Raw genomic sequence first — 20,085 nt, forward strand, 5'->3', positions numbered from 1 at the left:
CAATGTTGCGATGTTAGCTCCGACCCGGCAATGCGTCTTCTCATTAAACTTGTATCTCGCGAATATCGTATTCGTCGTAGGCATGACAAACACCAGCGGTAGCGTGTCTATGAACTTAATTTAAACTTTAAGGTTTAAGGTTTACACTGTGCTTTGTTTCCACAGTAGCACTTATGAATATGCTTGTATGCATCAGTCGCTTCATATTCTTTTGCTGCCTTCTCAATTGTGTAATGCGTTTTTTGTTCAGCACTCTTTGGAGCTCTTTCTTGTTCTCTGCGTACTGCGTTCACAGTCAATTCACGTGAGCCACTCGGCGGCAGAGTGTTTCTATTGGATTGCCGCTGACGGACGGCCTTATATGGGCAGGCACTCAATTACGTGGGAGGCGTGACATGAGGGATGCAACTCCGCCTCACATGGTGACCGAGCTGCAGGCTATGGCCGGTATATATGTACGTAAGTAGGTTCCAGTTATGGCTGTTACGCGTAGAATTTCAAAATGAAACCTGCCAAACTTTTGTAAGTAAGCTGTAAGGAATGAGCCTGCCAAATTTCAGTCTTCTACCTACACGGGAAGTTGGAGAATTAGTGATGAGTGAGTGAGTGAGTGAGTCAGTCAGTGAGGGCTTTGCCTTTTATTAGTATATATATAAACTGCTCAAAAAAATTAAAGGAACACTTTGAAAACACATGAGATCTCAATGGGAAAAAGAAATCCTCCTGGATATCTATACTGATATAGACTGGGTAATGTGTTAGGAACGAAAGGATGCCACATCGTTTGATGGAAATGAAAATGATCAACCTACAGAGCTCTGAATTCAAAGACGCCCCAAAAATCAGAGTGAAAAATTATGTGGCAGGCTAGTCCATTTTGCCCAAATTGAATTGCAGCAACTCCAAATTGTACGCAGCACTTTGTATGGCCCCTGTGTTCTTGTATACATGCCTGACAACATCGGTGCATGCTTCTAATGAGATGACAGATGGTGTTGTGGGGATCTCCTCCCAGATCTGGACCAGGGCATCACTGAGCTCCTGGACAGTCTGAGGTGCAACCTGGTGGCATTGGATGGACCAAAACAGAATGTCCCAGAGGTGTTCTATTGGATTTAGGTCAGGAAAGTGTGGTGGCCAGTCAATGGTATCAATTCCTTCATCCTCCAGGAACTGCCTGCATATTCTCACCACATGAGGCCAGGAATTGTCGTGCACCAGGAGCCACTGTACCAGCATAGGGTCTGACAATGGGTCCAAGGATTTCATCCTGATACCTAATGGCAGCCAAGGTGCCTTTGTCAAGCCTGTAGCGGTCTGTGTGACCCTCCATGGATATGCCTCCCCAGACAATCATTAACCCACCACCAAACTGCTCATGCTGAATGATGTTACAGGCAGCATAATGTTCTCCATGGCTTCTCCAGACCCTTTCACTTCTGTCACGTGCTCAGGGTGAACCTACTCTCATCTGTAAAAAAGCACAGGGCACCAGTGGTGCATCTGCCAATTCTGGTATTCTGTGGCGAATGCCAATCGAGCTGCATGCTGCTGGGCAGTGAGCTCAGGGCCATTTAGAGGACATGGGGCCCTTGGGTCACCCGCATGAAGTCTTTCTGGTTGTTTGGTCAGAGACATTCACACCAGTGGCCTGCTGGAGGTCATTTTGTAGGGCTCTGGCAGTGCTCATCCTGTTCCTCCTTGCCCAAAGGAGCAGATACTGGTCCTGCTGATGGGTTATGGACCTTCTATGGCCCTCTCCAGCTCTCCTAGAGTAACTGCTTGTCTCCTAGAATTTCCTCCATGCCCTTGAGACTGTGCAGGGAGACACAGCAAACCTTCTGGCAGTGACACGTATTGATGTGCCATCCTGGAGAAGTTGGACTACCTGTGCAACCTCTGTAGGGTCCAGGTATCGCCTCATGCTACCAGTAGTGACACTGACTGCAGCCAAATACAAAACTAGTGAAGAAACAGTCAGAAAAGATGAGGAGGGAAAAATGTCAGTGGCCTCCACCTGTTAAACCATTCCTGTTTTGGGGGTCATCTCATTGTTGCCCCTCTAGTGTATCTGTTGTTAATTTCATTAACACCACAGCAGCTGAAACTGATTAACAACCCCTCTGCTACTTAACTGACCAGATTAATATCCCATAAGTTTCATTGACTTTATGCTATACTCTGATTAAAAAGTGTTCCTTTAATTCTTTTGAGCAGTATATATATATATATATATATATATATATATATATATATATATATATATATATATATATATATACTGTACATAGTTGCGTCAGAACTGGAGCAATAGAAGAAGTAGGCCTGGTCTAATGGATCACACTTTCAATTGGATCACTTGGAGTGCTCGGTGCATGTGTGTTGCTTACCTGAGGAAAACATGGCAACAGTACGCACTATGGGAAGAAGTCAAGTTGCCAGACACAGTGTGACGGTCTGGGCAATGTTCTGCTGGAGAAACTTGGGTTCTGCCTTTTATGTGGATGTTATGTTGACAGGTATCACCTTCCTAAATTTCAGTCAGAAAATGTAATCTTTTCTTTTCTTTAAAAGATTAAAACATGTACTGATTTTGTTTTAATTAGCTTTTGCATATGTCTATTATGATATAAATATGAAACTAGCATTAAGTCAGATTAAATAGAAACTGAGAATACAGTTGGAACTAGCATCAGCCACTAGAGGGCAGCCCAGCCCCATCCCAACAAGGTCTTCATTCTTCATAATGCTTACCACAATCCAAGGCGGTGATGCAGGTTCTCTGTACTTAACCTCCACACAAAGCTGGTTGTATGGTGTTGGCTCTTTTAAATGGAGGAGAGCTTCGCCTTGGGGAAAGTTACTGAAGATCACTCCAGATATAACAGGTATGTCTGGTAGAACTGCAAAACAAAAAGAAGTCAAATTAGAGACTGCAAAATGCATTAACTATTTGCTTTTTGTAAGCCAGTTTTTTTTCCTTTTGCTATCTGTAATAAAAGCTAATTTTAAGTTTAGCTTTAGATTTTATTATCATGTTAAGTATGAATCGTTTTTGGTCACCGGTGTGTGGAAAGTTGGGCCTTTGTATTAATTAAAGCTTCTGAGAAACATCTGCTTTGAGACTGAATGAATGTCCATCACTGAGCTCCACAAATTCCTTAATGGACAAGGGAGTGCAACTAGAGACATAAGGAAACATACAAATGATCCATCAGAGAGGCCAAATAATCTGATTACACTATGCAAAGTAATCATAAAGGTGGAGTGGTGGCTCTGAGGCTCGAGATCTGCACTGGCAATTGGGAGGTTGCTGGTTCGAATCTCATAAATGCCAAAAGGGACTCTGCTCTGTTGGGCCCTTGAGCAAGGCCCTTAATCTGCAATTGCTGAGTAGTGAGAAAGCGCTATATAAATGCAAAGTATTATTATTAAAGTATGCATTTATCCATTTATGTAACTCACTTTTCCATTAAAGATAGTTATTATCTGCTTATTTGGCTGAAGCCTTTATCTAAAGTAACTTATAGCACCTGAGATACGATTAGTTGCATTTCTTTTTTTTCCTCAGTTGTAACACAAATAGTGAAGTGACTTGCTCACACAATGTCAGTAGTGGGATTTGAACCCACCACCTCAGGGTTTCAAGTCTAAAGCCTCAATCATTTTGTCCCAACTGTCTACAGAGACTATAAGAAATCAGAGCTATCTCCCCCATTGTTAGCCAGAAAGTCATGAAGTAAAAGCAGAGAGAATATCCACCTTTGGAGCACACAGACACATACCGACTCTCACTGACTCAGGGTCATCGACTGAGGTGCAAGTCTTTGGGATATGGGAGACAACCACAACATGCATCATTCTGTTTCTTTTTCTTTTTTTTTTTCTTTTGCCTGCGCCACCTCCACCTACTCAAAGCTTCATGATGCACCAACATTGATGGACTGAAAGCCAGAAGTCTACGTGACCATCTTCATCAGGTCCTTCCATGAAAACCCTAAATACAAAGAGGACTGTTTGACTTATGTTAGGTAGATTGCCCAGAGGGGACTGGGCGGTCTCTTGGTCTGGAACCCCTACAGATTTTATTTTTTTTCTCCAACCTCTGGAGTTTTTTTTTTTGTTTTTTCTGTCCACCCTGGCCATCTGACCTTACTTATTCTATATTAATTAATGTTGACTTATGTTTATCTTTTATTGTGTCTTCTATTTTTCTATTCATTTTGTAAAGCACTTTGAGCTACATTTTCTGTATGAATATGTGCTATATAAATAAATGTTGATTGATTGATTGATTGGAGAACGTGCACACTTCACATAGCGAGTGGCTGAGCAGGAGCACTGAGGTGGCAGAGCTATTTCACACAGTGCTTCCTATAATCATTTTAATACTGACTAAATAATATTTTAGTTGAGTTTATAAAGCCTTTTGAAAAAATAAATAAAACATTTTATACAATAAGATTCAGACCTAAAAACGGAGAGGAAGCAACAAAAGGATACAATCAACAACAACAACAACAACATTTATTTATATAGCACATTTTCATACAAACAGTAGCTCAAAGTGCTTTACATATTAAAGAATAGAAAAATGAAAGACACAGTAAGAAAATAAAATAAGTCAACATTAACATCGAATAAGAGTAAGGTTCAATGGCCAGGGGGGACAGAAATCAAAGCGGAACATACAGTGTGTTATTTATCTGGACTTTCAGAAAGCATTTGATAAGGTGCCACATGAGAGTTGGGCATCAAACTAAAAGTGGTGGGAGTTCAGGAGATGTTTTTAGATGGGTGTAAAATTGGCTCAGAAACAGGAAGCAGAGGGTGATGGTGCGAGGAACCATAGCAGAACTGGGTGAAGTTAAGAGTACAGGGTGGTCCAGATCTAATTATGCAATTTTCATTACGCTGTAACTTATTAAGTTTATTACTCATAGCCTGTATTCAACTGAATGGAGGACAAGTGGGACATTACATGAAAAATCGGTGAATTAATTCAATGTAAGTCCATTTTCGTTTATTACAAGCTATGATATTTCAAACAATTCTTTTGTCTTGTATTGTTTTCCTGCATTGCATTAAAAGTTGCATAATTAGATCTGGACCACCCTATAGTTACCAGCAGGGGGCAGTGCAGGGACCACTGCTATTTTTAATATAAATGAATGAGCTGGATAGGAGTATAAATAACAAGCAGCAGATGATGCCAAGCTAAGGGGATTGGTAGATCATCTCATATCTGTTGAATCATTGCAGAGGACTTGGATAGCAGACAAGCTTGAGCAGATTTGTGGCAGATGGAATTGAATGTCAGTAAATGTAAAGAATTACAGATAGGAAGTAGTACTAGGGTGTTGTACCGTGTTAGCCATTATGAATGTAGAGAAAAGCCAAGCAAAATGACACCTTTAATTGGCTAACTAAAAAGATTACAATATACAAGCTTTCGAGGCAACTCAGGCCCCTTCTTCAGGCAAGATGTAAAAATGTGAGTTTTGAATACATAGGAGGTCAGAAAATCAGAGATTTAGGAGTCACAGTGGACTTGACACTACTTACTTACAGACAGTGTTCAGAAGCCATTAAGAAGGCTAACAGATTGTGAGGTTAAATAGCGCCCTGATGTGTGGAGCACAAGTACAAGGAAGTTCTGCTCAAGTTTTATAACCTCACTGGGGAGGACTATCAGGTGTACTGCGAGCAGTTTTGGTCTACAAAAAGGACAAAGCAGTGCTGGAAAAAGTCCAGAGAAGAGCAACTAGGCTGCTTGAGGGCTACAGTGGATGAGTTATGAGGGAAGATTAAAAGAGCTGAGCCTTTACAGTTTAAGCAAAAAAAGATGAAGAGGAGACCTGAGTGAAGGGAAAAAAATCATGAAGGGAATCAGTCCAGTGGATCGAGACTTGTATTTTAAAATGAGTTCATCAAGAACACGGGGACACAGCTGGAAACTTGTGAAGGGTGAGTTTCACACAAACATTAGGAAGTTTTTCTTTGCACAAAGAACGATAGACACCTGGAATAAACAACCAAGTAGTGTAGTAGACAGGAGGATTTTAAAAATGGACTTGATATTATTTTTGAAGAATTAAGTGGACTGGACTGGCAAGGGTTTTTGAGCTGTATGGCCTGTTTGCATCCAGATTTGTTCTAATGTTCTAACTGTAATTTGTATACTGATGTTTATCTGTCGTAGGGGCATTTAATTGAGTCCCAGAAAGCATTAGCTTTACACAAGAGGCTGCTTCACACCTTTAATAGGGACAGAGATCCCACATGAAGCTTGATTTCCATTCATAAATGTCACTGTGTTGCTGAGGGGGACCAAGTTATCTGAGGAAGATGGCTAATTTGCAAAGCCCATCCAGCCATGTACCATGACGGAAATTAAAAAGGCAGTTTTCTAAGTAATTTTTAATGGAAAATAAGAAAGCTGTTCAATAACAAAGCACACATTAAAGTGTTAGAACATGATGATAAAAAAACAACACACTATGCAGCCAACCTTTACTTTATATAATGCCAGTCTGTGTGTGTGTGACACTGTGTCCTACAGGCTCACAGATTCCATGTGCCGGATTCAAACCCCAACCCAGTCGCAGTCTGTGGGGAGTTTGCTTGTCCCCCCCATATCTGTACAGGTTACTCTCTATCTGCCTGCTCTAAATCTTCCATTCTTATACAGAGGATTACGTCTTCAGGCACCTTAAATCTGTACACATTTTGTTATATTGCGGCCTTGTGCTCAATTATTTTAACTCATTTAATTCATTTTTTCCCCTCATCAAGCAACACTCAATACCACAGCATGACAACGCAAAAACATTATTTTAGAACTTTTTACAAACGTATTAAAAATACACAGCATGATGGCACCATGGTATCACTGCCACCTCAAAGTAAAGGCCAGGGTTCATGTCCAGGGTCCTCCTCCCTGCATGGAGTTTTCATGTTCTCCCCATGTCTGTGTGGATTTCCTCAGGGTGCTCCAGTTTCCTTCCACAGTCCAAAGACAAGAGAGTGTCACGCATGGCCGTCGGAAGACTCTTCTAGGGGCCGGGTGAAAGGTATGCAATAACCCGACAAGACAAAAGGGGGCTACCGCTGACTCTGTCCTGTCGTTCCTCTTCCCTCACAGCTCCGAGAAGCCATCCGGTAAGGGCACTTAACCCCGCCCCTTACGGACGTTTCACTATAAAAGAAGTGCTGACTAAGGAAAAAGGCGTCTTTTGCCGGAAGACCCAAATGAGCCGCACGGCGGAGTACGTGACACTCAAATATCCTTAGAGAAGGAGGACTCCCTGATCGGGAATAGTGCATTGGCGTGTTTTTTCGTTACTTTTTCAGTTTTGTTTGTTTCGTCTCACGACGATTAAACGGGATGACCCAGTTGGCGTCACAAAATTTCTACAGTTTCCAGTCTGTCCTTCCACCACCCAACCACAATGGATTGGCAATGCTAAATTGGCTATAGTGCACATATGTGTGTGTGTTCACCCTGCAGTAGACTGCTGCCCTGTCCAGGGATTGTCCCTTCCATGTACTGTACCTGTCATGCATGCATTTCAAAAAATCATTTTCCAGGCTGGGGCAGCACGGTGGCGCAGAAGTAGCGCTGCTGCCTCGCAGTAAGCAGACCCAGGTTCACTTCCCAGGTCCTCCCTGCATGGAGTCTGCATGTTCTCCCTGTGTCTGTTTGGGTTTCCTCCGGGTGCTCCGGTTTTCTCCCACGGTCCAAAGACATGCGTGTTAGGTGCATTGGCAATCCTAAATTGTCCCTAGTGTGTGCTTGGTGTGTGTGTGTGGGCTGGCACCCTGCCTTGCGCCCTATGCTGGCTGGGATTGGCTCCAGCAGACCCCCGTGACCCTGTGTTAGGATATAGCGAGTTGGAAAATAACTGACTGACTGACTGATCTTCCAGGCTCATCAGAGGTATGCAGTATCACTCCAGGACAAGACGGGGTACTGGCGCTAACTATCATCTCTTCTCTCACCTACAGAACCAAGAAGACACCCAATGAGGCCAACTGACCCCAAATGACCCCAACTGACCCTTCCTGTCAGAGTCCTAAAAATACAGGATGTCACTGGAAGGAGGCGTCTCGTTTTGACCTGAGCTTGCCGCAGAACAGAGCTATCTCAAAAGAGACTCAGTCTACTGAGCTGTATTGAATTAGGAAGTTGACCCATGGCAGCCACTGTCGATTCATTTGTGTTCATTTGTGCCATCATGCACCCATTTCCTTTCACTAATTGCCAGCATCAGTTTAAACAGTGAGACACTATGATAATTCTTTGGACTTCTCTAATGTCATCTATTGTCCACCCACCCTGTGCTTGCTAGGAACATCTCCAACTTGCCCATGGTCCTGCTCAGGATAAAGTGAATTTTGGAAAATGGATGATTATTAAAAAAAATAATAAAAAGTATTCAGACCCTTTGCTATGACACTTAAAATTTGTCTCAGGTGCATTCCGTTCTATTGATTATCATTATGATTCCTGTTGATGTTTCTACACCTTGTTTGTAATGCACCTGTTCAAGGTCAAGCACTTTATTGTCATTGTGTAACACAACAAAATGACTTTTTGTGACAGTCCCAAGGTGCATTTAAAGAAAAGTCAAATGATTCCAAATATGTTGTATACAGTGTTAAGTGATCAAGTAACCAGAGCAAATTATTATTGCTCAAAGTACAGCAGTATAAATTGTTATTCCACCTGTTAATGAATAGTACATTACATATTCTATATTGTATTACATTAGTATATTGCACATTATCAATATAGCTCATTGCACACGTTCAAATAAAAATGATCTTAGACTGAGGAGATTCAGAGTTCAGAAAGTTTATGGCAGATGGGGAAATCGCTGTTTTTTAGTCTGTTTGTGCGTACACGGATTGACCTAAAGCATCGTCCTGACAGGAGGAGCTCAAACAAAGGATTTCCAGGATGAGTTTGGTCCTTGAGAATGTTTTTGGCCCTTTTCACACAGCGAGTCTTATACGAGAGTTCGAGTGATGGCAGTTCAGTCCCAATAATGGCCTCTGCTGATTTTATGACCCGCTGCAGGGCTTCTTTAGCAGGCCATCATGCAGTTAGTTAAGATGGTCTCTATATGTAGTGCATCTATAGAAATTAACCAGCAGCTTCTGGGGGAGGTCAGCTCTCCTTAGTTTCCTGAGAAAATTGAGGTGTTGTTGTGCTTTGCCTATTATAGCCAAATTGTTGTCAGCCCAGGACAGGTCCTCTGAGATGGTGACTCCTAGAAACTTAAAGCTGGAAACTCTCTCTACAGCATCTGCATTGATTGTTATCGGACTGTGATTGGTCTTTTTAGTGGTCCTAAAGTCCAGAATAACTTCTTTGGACTTTTTGGTGTTTAAGACCAGGTTTTTGGTCTTGCACCGTGCTGTCAGATTCTGAACCTCTTCCCTATATGCAGCTTCATTGTTGTCTGTTACAAGCCCATCCGCAAATTTAACAATAATGTTTGATTGGTGGATGGGTTGACAGTCATGGGTGAAGAGTGCATAGAGAAGGGGACTTAGTACACATCCTTGTGGAACACCAGTGCTCAGGGTAAGGGTGGAGAATGTGTTTTTGTCCATCTTGACAGACTGGGGGCGGTTGGTGAGAAAATCCAGCAACCAGTTGCATGTGGAAGGAGCAAGTCCTAGTGCATAAAGTTTTTTGATCTGTGGTCAACTCTTAAAAATAAAGGTTCTGTCATGGCACTTTACTGAGCTGTGTGGTTCTTTGTAGAACCATTGCTTGATGAAGAACCATTTCATTCTGGGAAGCCAGTCATTCAGTCAGTTTCTAACCTGCTTAGTCCTGAACTGGATCACAGGGGTCTGCTGGAGCCTATCCCAGTTAGGATAGGGTGCAAGGCAGGAACAAAACATGGACAGGGTGCCAGTCCATCACACACACACCCAAACCACATACTAGTGCCAATTTAGGAAATGCCAGTCCACCTAACCTCAATGTCTTTGGACTGTGGGAAGAAATTGGAGCTGAGGAAACCCACACAGACACGGGGATAACATGCAAACTCCATGCAGGGAGGACCCGTGATGCAAACCCTGGTCTCTTCACTGAGGGGCAGGAGCGCTACCACTGCATCATCATGGGAAATATTCATTGCATATGCAGTTGGATGTTTGTGCTTGGAAAAGGCTCCCAATATGTGGACAAAACAGAAATCCTTAAAGTACAGTAGGCAACCTAGCAAGATACAAAAGATCAAGAAAACCCTAACCCTAAGCCTAACCTTAATCTTTAGCCGGTGTGATTGCACACAGCAAGAGTTCTTTTAAAATCAGGAACCCACTGGCATGTCACAAATTTGTTATATTCTGTCTATGTTTATTTATGGATCCTCTTATGGATAAAAAAAAAGGTTCTTTACAGAGCTGTCTGTGATTGTCCAATAGGTCCTTCCCTCCTTATGACCATCGATGGAGATTCTTCAAAGGGACCCCACCAATCTGAGGGTCATCATGGACTGGGTCTCGAAGACAGTAAGAAGGGTAAGATTGGGCTGTGAGGAAAATAAAGTTTAAGAAACACTGCTTGTGAGGTTTTGGTTCTCCACCATCTCAAGGCTCTTTATAAATTCAGAGCACCAGCACATTTTTCCATTTCTTTTCCACAAACAGAACACAGGCTGGCTGCCCAAAGCTGAACACTAGAAATTAATTTTTAAACACAGGCTGACTAAAACACGGATGTGAATACAAATAAGGACATAACCAGTGCATACTTGGGTGGAATGATAATCAGCAGCCATTGCAGCCTTCAAGAAATCCGGACTGACCACCCCATCCCTGTATTCCTGGTTGCGACTAAATTGATTAACGACCATTGTGATTGATTTCACCAGAGCTGCGATAACCGTCATGTTTCCAATCTTTAAAAATAACTTCCACCTGCCACCCAACTGACATAACATTGTGAGTCTTGGCGCTGGATTCTGAATGATAATTGCATTATAATTCGGCTCCTTGGATCAAAGACGGCGATTTGAGAGCGAGAAGCTTGTATTATTCTGAAAGGCATCCATGGAGATTTGTGTTGAATAAACACCTCCTGAAATGGCAAATATAAACCGTCACCATCTGGGGACAATGAGTCTAGAATTTTGGTGGTGTCACTTCACACACTCTTTACTTTCATTTCAATTATTCATTGCTGTTCTGCGGTTCCAAAACAAACAGCTTTGAAGTCTGGTGGGCAGAAAAAATGGAGATTAACACAACAGCTGAAAGTTAAGTGGCTAAATAGAAGATCACCAGGAGTACAGCTCAATCCCCGTCACTGCCTGCCTGAGTGACCTTGAGCAAGTTACTCCCATTGTGCCGCCTGTAGAAATATAGAAACAATTTATAATAATAAAAATAATTCTTTACATTTATGCAGTGCTTTTCTCACTACTCAAATCACTTGACGTGGTGAGTGGGGAGCCACTTTAACCACCACTAATGTGTAGCATCCACCTGCCATTTTTGCGCCAGTACTCTCACCACACATTAGCTGTCAGGTGGTGAAGGAGTGAGAGATAATTACTCAATTAGAGCTTAGGGAATGACTAGGCCATGGTGGGCAATTTAGCCTGGACATGGAGATACACCTATGAAGGGTGCCAATGGATCTTTTATGACCACAGAGTGTTAGGACCTCGGTTTTACACCACATCCAAAGGACAGTGTCATTTTTACAGCACAGTGTACCCATCACTGCACTGGGGTATTGGGATCCATGTTCATACCACAGGGTAAGCACCCCCTGGTGGTCACACCAACACCTCTTCCAGCAGCAACCCAAGCTTTTCCTGGTTGTTCTCCCATCCAGGTACTGGCCAGGGCTGAACATGCTTAGCTTCAGGTGGATGACGTGTTCTGAAGTGCATGAAATGTAGTCTGCTGTTATGATTTAGGAGATCCTTCCATTAAAAATATCACTTACATAATAAGGTAAGGCACATAAAATAAATTGAAAAGGACATAATTGACGGAGCTATGCAAAGGAAACGCTGCGGGGCCAGAAGGTTTCAGTCCCTGAGTTCTTAAGGCCTGTTCAGTTTGTCCCTAAGGCTCCAGAAAGTGTCACTGCTGTTGAAAGCATCCTGCATTGTTCCTGTTCCAAAGAAGGCAGGCGCCTCGTCACCTAATGACCCCAGACCAGTGGCCCTTACATTTCAAATCATGAAGACCCCTGAGAGGCTGGTCTTGGACTATATGAGTCCTCTTGTGGTAGACCACCTGAACCCACTGCTGTTTGCCTATCAGACAAAGATTGGAGTGGAAGATGAAATTATCTGTCTGCTCCACAAGGCTTGTTCTCACCTGGACAAAGCTGGCAAGCACTGTGAGGATTCTCCAGTGCCTTCAGCACTGTCCAGCCATCCCTGTTAAGGGGTAAACTCAGAGATATGCAGGTGGATGAACCTGTGGTGTCCTGGATGATGGACTATCTGTCAGGACTGTTAGGACTCAAGGACTGTGTGAGCAACACTGGAGCAGCTCAAGGAACAGGCCTGTCACCTTCACTCATCACTCTGTGACACCTCATACTACAAATATAACAGCAGGTCAGGTCACATGCAGAAATTCTCAGATGTTTCTACACGTATTGGGAATATTGATAAGGGGGATGAGACAGAGTAGAGGAGTCGGGGAAGAACTTTGTTTTTTGTTGCAGAAAGAATTATCTGCACCTTAACATCAGCAAAAACAAGGAACTGGTTATTGACTTTCACTGCACCACTGTGTCCGATCAATATTCAAGGAGTGGATATAGAGGTGGTCCACTCCTACAAATACTTGGGGGTCCTCGGCAATGACAGGTTGAACTGATCTCATAACAAAGAGAAACAATATATCAGAAAGGGCAGAGCAGGTTCTTTTTCTTTGGAGACTGTGATAGCTTAACATGCGTATTGACCTCTTTCACATCTTCTACCATTCTGTGATGGCCAGTGTGTGTGGTGTGCTGGGTTGGTAACGTCCCTTCAAGAGAGACCCACCAATTCAACAAGCTAATTGAAAGGGCAGGCTCAGTTATGGAACACACCGGGAGATCATAGCAAAGGAGAAAATGAAAACAAAACTGAGCGCCATTATGAGCAATGCTGCACATCCTCTCTCTTACACAAAAACACTGAGGACTTTCAGCCAATGAATGATTCGGCAGAAGCGTGTCAGGAAACGGTATGGGGGTCTTTATACCAACAGTAATACGTCTGCATCATGAGTCACTCTGACTGGGACAGCCAAGAAGTTTTTCTCTTTTTTTAGTCATTCTGGTGTGTATTGAGACCAAAGTGTGTGTGTATATACAGGGTGGCGCAGGGAAACAGGAAATTTTCAATTGATGTTGAATGCATGAATAATCACATTACAAAACACATTTAATGATGAAATGTATTGTACAGGATATCCAATTAATGATGGTAATCAATATATCATTTTATGTTTTGAAGAAAACATCATGAAGTTGTTGTCCATCTCTCCGTACACATTCTGACAGCCTGTTGTGGAAATTCTGCATTGCTCGACGTAACATGTCAAGAGGAATGCCAGCGACTTCCTCTTCAGTCCTCCATTTTAGATCAGCAATGGTTGCAGGTCCTGTTCGGTACACTTGGCTTTTAAGATGTCTCCACAGTAAACAAATCACAAACAATGAGATCTGGGGATCTCAGAGGCCATGGAATGTCACTGTTTCGTGAAATGATGGGCCTTCCAAACAATCATCATATAGCTGCCATCGATTGTCAGGCAGTGGCTCCACCTGGGGACTTCTTTTTTAAGGATGAACCTGTTTCTTTGAAATTACGCACCCATGTTGTAAGCGCATTAGCAGACGGGACATGATCATGACGTCTTAACTGGTAACGACGACAAAATTCCCTTTGTGCAGCACTATCGCCATTCTTATAAAAGGCTTTCATAGTGGACGCTCGTTGTTCACCACTCCACTGCTCCATTATAACTAATACCAAGGGGGTCTAAACAAGGTCGCATTGGTCCCAACCATCTGCCGATGCCCCAGGGTCGCCAACAACTAAACTGCAAAAAATTTCAGTAAATTTAACGGTAAAAATACTGTAAATGGTGAAAGTAAAAGGCCTTTTCTGAAAAAAAAGGAAAGTTACCTTATGTTCTACTGAAAATTTCATTATTTTTTACAGCCAAGTTCTGTAAAATCAATATTTTTCTACCTTCAAAATATGCTAAATAATGTTTACTGATGCATTACAATTACACTGAAAAATCTGTTAATTTTACAGTGTAAAACTGTTAAACAGCAAAGGTAAACAACCGTAAAATGTAAAACGGTAAATCACTGTTTAAGTAAAACCGAGGTTACAATATTTGCATAAAGATACGCCCCTTTAACAATATTGTTCCTGGTAAACAGCATACCTTTGAATAGTAGGGAAAAAAACTTAAACACAGTTAGCAGATGTATTTTTCCCTGCGTGCTGAAGGTTTTTTGAGGTTATGGAAGCTGATTTATGGTTGGCTGTATTCAATAAGTTGGCACACCTGTAGGACACCATACACCACAAAAGCAAAAACAAAAACTTTTCTTCCCTACCAGACAATGTGCCCTAGTTTCCTTAAATATTGAGTTGTTTTGAATGTGTACAATTAAATGATACCTGTTTGCTAGAGGTGCAACCTGTGTACCGGGGTTTGGCCCTGAAAGTACTTTCTAATGGTTTATTGATTGGCATATTTATTACCCTACATGAATTTCTGGGTATGGTTAAACATTCCCTTCTGTTGGAATCTGTTGCAAAGAAAAAACAATTTTTACTACAAACTTACACCATAGACCTAAAAATATTGTCACCTTATTTATTACAGTAAAATTTTGGCAACCCAGCTGCCAGTTTTTTTGTAAAAATAAAATTTTTATAGACCTAAAAATACTGTCACCTTTTTTTTTTATGGTAAAATTCTGGCAACCCAGCTGCCAGTACTTTACTGTAAATTTTTTAAAGTGTACCATAGACCTAAAAATATGTCACCTTCTTTGTTTACAGTAAAATACTGGCAGTAAATTAACATTATTTTTTAACAGTGTAGTTCCAAAATTTCAGATTTCCCTGCGCCACCCTGTATATTTATTTATGTATCTATTTACTTAAAGAGCTTCTGTAAAAAGCCTAATTTCCCGCTTGGGACAAATAAAGATCTATCTATCTGTCTATCTATTATATAGTGCCTTACATATCTATCTATCTATCATATAGTGCCTTTCATATCTATTATATAGTGCCTTTCATATCTGTCTATCTATCTATCTATTATATGGTGCCTTACATTATCTATCTATCTATTATATAGTGCCTTTCATATCTGTCTATCTATCTATCATATAGTGCCTTTCATATCTATCTATCTATTATATAGTGCCTTTCATATCTGTCTATCTATCTATCTATTATATAGTGCCTTACATTATCTATCTATCTATCTATTATATAGCACCTTTCATATCTATCTATCTATCTATCTATTATATAGTGCCTTACATATCTATCTATCTATTATATAGTGCCTTTCATATCTGTCTATCTATCTATTATATGGTGCCTTACATTATCTATCTATCTATTATATAGTGCCTTTCATATCTGTATCTATATCATTTATTTATGTATCTATTTACTTAAAGAGCTTCTGTAAAAAGCCTAATTTCCCGCTTGGGACAAATAAAGATCTATCTATCTGTCTATCTATCATATAGTGCCTTACATATCTATCTATCTATCATATAGTGCCTTTCATATCTATTATATAGTGCCTTTCATATCTATCTATCTATTATATAGTGCCTTTCATATCTGTCTATCTATCTATCATATAGTGCCTTTCATATCTGTCTATCTATCTATCTATCTATCTATCTATTATATAGCACCTTTCATATCTATCTATCTATCTATTATATAGTGCCTTACATTATCTATCTATTATATAGCACCTTTCATATCTATCTATCTATCTATCTATTATATAGTGCCTTTCATATCTGTCTATCTATCTATCATATAGTACCTTTCATATCTTTCATATAGTGCCTTTCATATCTATCTATCTATCTATGTATCTATCTCTTTATCTATCTATTATATAGCACCTTTCATATCTATCTATCCATCTATCTATCTATCTATTATATAGTGCCTTTCATATCTGTCTATCTATCTATGCCCTGTTGTTTGCTGACACTAACAATGGCCGTAGGGCTCGAGGTCCCAGAGGATGAGGGACTTAGATGCATATCCAGGTTCTGTAGGATCCTGACTCAGGTCACATGTGTTACGAAGTTCTGCTCATTCGTTCAGATTATACTCAATGCATGGTGGGGAGCGACTGCATCTTACAATCTTTTCAAGGGTGGTCTGTCACTGTTAGGAATGCTTCAACACTTGCAGTGAAGGAAATTGAGAGTAAGATTGGTCTCAGTCATTAAGGTACCCACAAGTTAATTTTTAATATCTTTTTAGAAGGTAGCCAGCCTGCATAAGAGATTTTGGAGTTAAGTATTGCGGGGTATGCATGAAACACATGTTTAGTAAGCTCAGGAATTTTATTTAGGCATTTCTATGATTAACTTCACTAATAATAAAGAATGTCAGGAGGCCAAAGTGCCATCTCGAGACACTTTCATGATAGAAGAACCCGATACAAGCCTGCATGCAGTTTGCCTCCTTGCTGCCACATCATTTATTTTTATCAACAGTATTTAAATTTAAATCTCAGAATGTACCTTCTAATCACCCCAGAATGTAGGACGACATATTCCAGGATGTGCGTGTCGTGCCGATTTACCACCATAACTTTTTACATTCATGGCACTCAAACAGACAGGACAGTAAGAACAAGGGTGTTGTTGCCAGATGCAAAAAGTCCTTCAAATGGAAACTTTGACATTTATTTTGGTATTTGGTACACGGTATTATTCCCCAAGGGGAAACTGTCTTTACGCATGTTTTACGAAAAATGACAGAAGTCAGCTCCACCTACATGATCTGATCTGCCTTCTCTTTGCAGTTTGTAGCTGTGGGGCTTTTAAAGATTTCACAAGAGTCTGATGTATGTAATTAACAAATTAACCTTGAGTGAAAGCTGTAGCTCTTCTACTTTCTTGAATGCCTTTGATTTGCACACAAAAACTATGGTCAGTTTTAAAGCGATACAGTGTTCTAAAGAATTCCAAAAAAATGTAATGCTTTACCTGTGTCATTAATAGTAAATGACAGGACCTCAGACTGTGCTTCTCCCAGGTCGTTTTTGGCGTGCACGGTCACCTTGTACTCTTTGTCCATTTTGAAGTGTGAGAGAGAAACTTGAACAGATTCAGTGAGGCCGTCTTCTGCAGGAAATGCCAATCTGTCCGAGTCTCTGCTGCTGTGTGACAAATGACAACCGAAACTGTGGGTTTATTAGTGAGATGGAAAAATGACGCTTGCAGAAAGTCATTACTTCACATGTGACATTTACAAGATGCCGTAAGTGAGTCACGGCACAATATTGATAATTTGAAAAATAAATTGGGATAAGCATGTTTTATTAGGTAAAACAATGAAATTCATACACCTTAAACTGAAAAAACGTCTTGTTCCTGTTTGCCTTGTGGAGAAGGCAGCAACTCCTAACAACCGAGAGAGCTGACATTTAATGTGAGTGTGAAGGGTTTACACAAACCAACACCCCGTACATAATAAGGTGAAGCTCAGCTTCACAGACTTTCTAAAGTGTTTCTTATTTCAGCTGAAATCCAAGAAAATTGGTTACTGAAGACAAATCTGACAACGGTTTTGCAAAATTAAAGTCATCCATCCTAACATTTCTTAGACATTTCTTATGCGAATGAGAGATTTCAGTTTTTAATTTTTAATAGAAATTCAAAACTTTTTGAAAACGTGCTTTTACTTTGTCATTATGGGCTATTGTGTGTAGACTGAAGTGCAAAAATGGCAAATGTAACCATTTAAAATGAAATCTTACAACACAGCAAATTGTGGAGAATAACTCATTGTTACAAAATCTCTGTATATATAAAATCCAATGTCTGTCTGTCTGTCTGTTTGCTTTTCATGAGAGAATTACTGAACGGATTTAGATCGGGTTTTATTCGAGAGTTTGCTTTAACATTCCGTTTGATTTTGCGACTTCTCTCACGGTCCAGGTAATGTAGCCAGTGTTCCTTTAATTTTGAACTTGCAAACTAGGCTCCGTATGGTTCCTCTAGGAAACCTTTGATATCTTTTTGTATCCTTGTCCTTGTTTGTGCAAGGCAAGGATCACTTCTCTTAACTTTTTGGACAGTTCTCTTGACTTACCAATATTTCTAACATGCAGAGAACGGTCATTGTGAACCAAGTCAGTCCAGGTATTTGATGTGTTCTCCCTCAACTACACCTGATGCAAGTAATGAGGCCCTGGATTAGCTGTAGCAGATGTGCTTGAGACAACAGCTGATTTGCAAATGTGTGCTCTTATGAGGAATGAATACATTTGAGAACTACAGTACTCATTAAAAGTGGCACTTTGTGTTGAAATTGGAGAAGCCTCTTGTAATATTAGTTGTGTTGAGTTATTTAAACAGTTCTTCTTTGATTGGTTTATGGCATACAGCTGAAGGGTTATAATTTTTGCCAATTAGCCTAATTTGCAATGGGGGTTGAAAAATGTTAACCTATCTATCTATTATATAGTGCCTTTCACATCTATCTATCTATCTATCTATGAGTTATATGTGCTTTTCATATCTATCTATCTATTATAAAGTGCTTGTCAAATCTATCTATCTATTAGTTATATAGCGCCTTTCATATCTATCTATGCTATCCTATGGAAACACATACAAGAAGCTTTGACATTACCCCATAATTTTTCCTGTAGTCTCAAATGTGTGCTCTTATGGGGAATTCTACTTAAGGGGTTGAATAAATTTGAGAACTGCAGTACTCATTATAGTGCTTTTCATATCTATCTTTCTATCTATCTATTAGTTATATAGTGCCTTTTATATCAATCTATCTATCTATGAGTTATATGTGCTTTTCATATCTATCTATCTATCTATTATATAGTGCCTTTCATATCTATCTATCTATTTATCTGTCTATCTATCTATTAGTTATATAGTGCTTTTCATATCTATGTATCTATTATAAAGTGCTTGTCAAATCTATCTATCTATTAGTTATATAGTGCCTTTCATATCTATCTATGCTATCCTATGGAAACACATACAAGAAGCTTTGACATTACCCCATAATTTTTCCTGTAGTCTCAAATGTGTGCTCTTATGGGGAATTCTACTTAAGGGGTTGAATAAATTTAAGAACTGCAGTACTCATTATAGTGTTTTTCATATCTATCTATCTATCTATCTATTATAAAGTGTTTGTCAAATCTATCTATCTATTAGTTATATAGTGCCTTTTCTATCTATCTATCTATCTATCTATCATATACTGCCTTTCATATCTATCTATTAGTTATATAGTGCTTTTCATATCTATCTATCTATTATAAAGTGTTTGTCAAATCTATCTATCTATCTATCTATCATATAGTGCCTTTCTCTATCTATGCTATCCTATGGAAACACTAACAAGAAGCTTTGACATTACCCCATAATTTTTCCTGTAGTCTCAAATGTGTGCTCTTATGGGGGATTCTACTTAAGGGGTTGAATAAATTTACCTATCTATCTATCTATCTATCTATCTATCTATCTATCTATCTATCTATCTATCTATCTATCTATCTATCTATCTTTATATAGTGCCTTTCATATCTATCTATGCTATGCTATGGAAACACTAACACAGAAGCTTTGACATTACCCCGTAGTTTTTCCTGTAGTCTTCTCAGAACAGCTGAACAGAAGAAGGTTGAAAATAGAAACAAGTGAGCAGGTGAAAGTCAAAAGGTCATGAGAAAAGGCAATTCGACAGATAATTTAAGAAACACATAGAAGTAATCTAACACAAATTTGAAGGAGTGAAAACATTAGTGAAAATCTTAAAGTGAAACTGA

The 20,085-nt window shown here is 40.0% G+C and overlaps 1 protein-coding gene across 3 annotated transcripts in view; it reads right to left on the bottom strand.

Moving 5' to 3' along the window:
- il23r (interleukin 23 receptor) overlaps positions 1-20,085 on the bottom strand; it is a 155,115-nt gene that overhangs the window by 76,295 nt on the left and 58,735 nt on the right. For 2 of the 3 annotated variants that reach the window (XM_039735809.1, XM_039735808.1), the window contains exons 5-6: positions 17,270-17,466; positions 2,755-2,903 (exon numbers count right to left, since the gene is read on the bottom strand). In XM_039735809.1, the coding sequence (XP_039591743.1) occupies positions 2,755-2,903; positions 17,270-17,466 (346 nt within the window). The remainder of the gene's footprint in view (positions 1-2,754; positions 2,904-17,269; positions 17,467-20,085) is intronic. The other variant, XM_039735810.1, reaches the window with a different exon arrangement.

The sequence above is a fragment of the Polypterus senegalus genome, chromosome 14, assembly GCF_016835505.1.
Source record: "Polypterus senegalus isolate Bchr_013 chromosome 14, ASM1683550v1, whole genome shotgun sequence".
Taxonomy (NCBI): Eukaryota; Metazoa; Chordata; class Cladistia; order Polypteriformes; family Polypteridae; genus Polypterus; species Polypterus senegalus.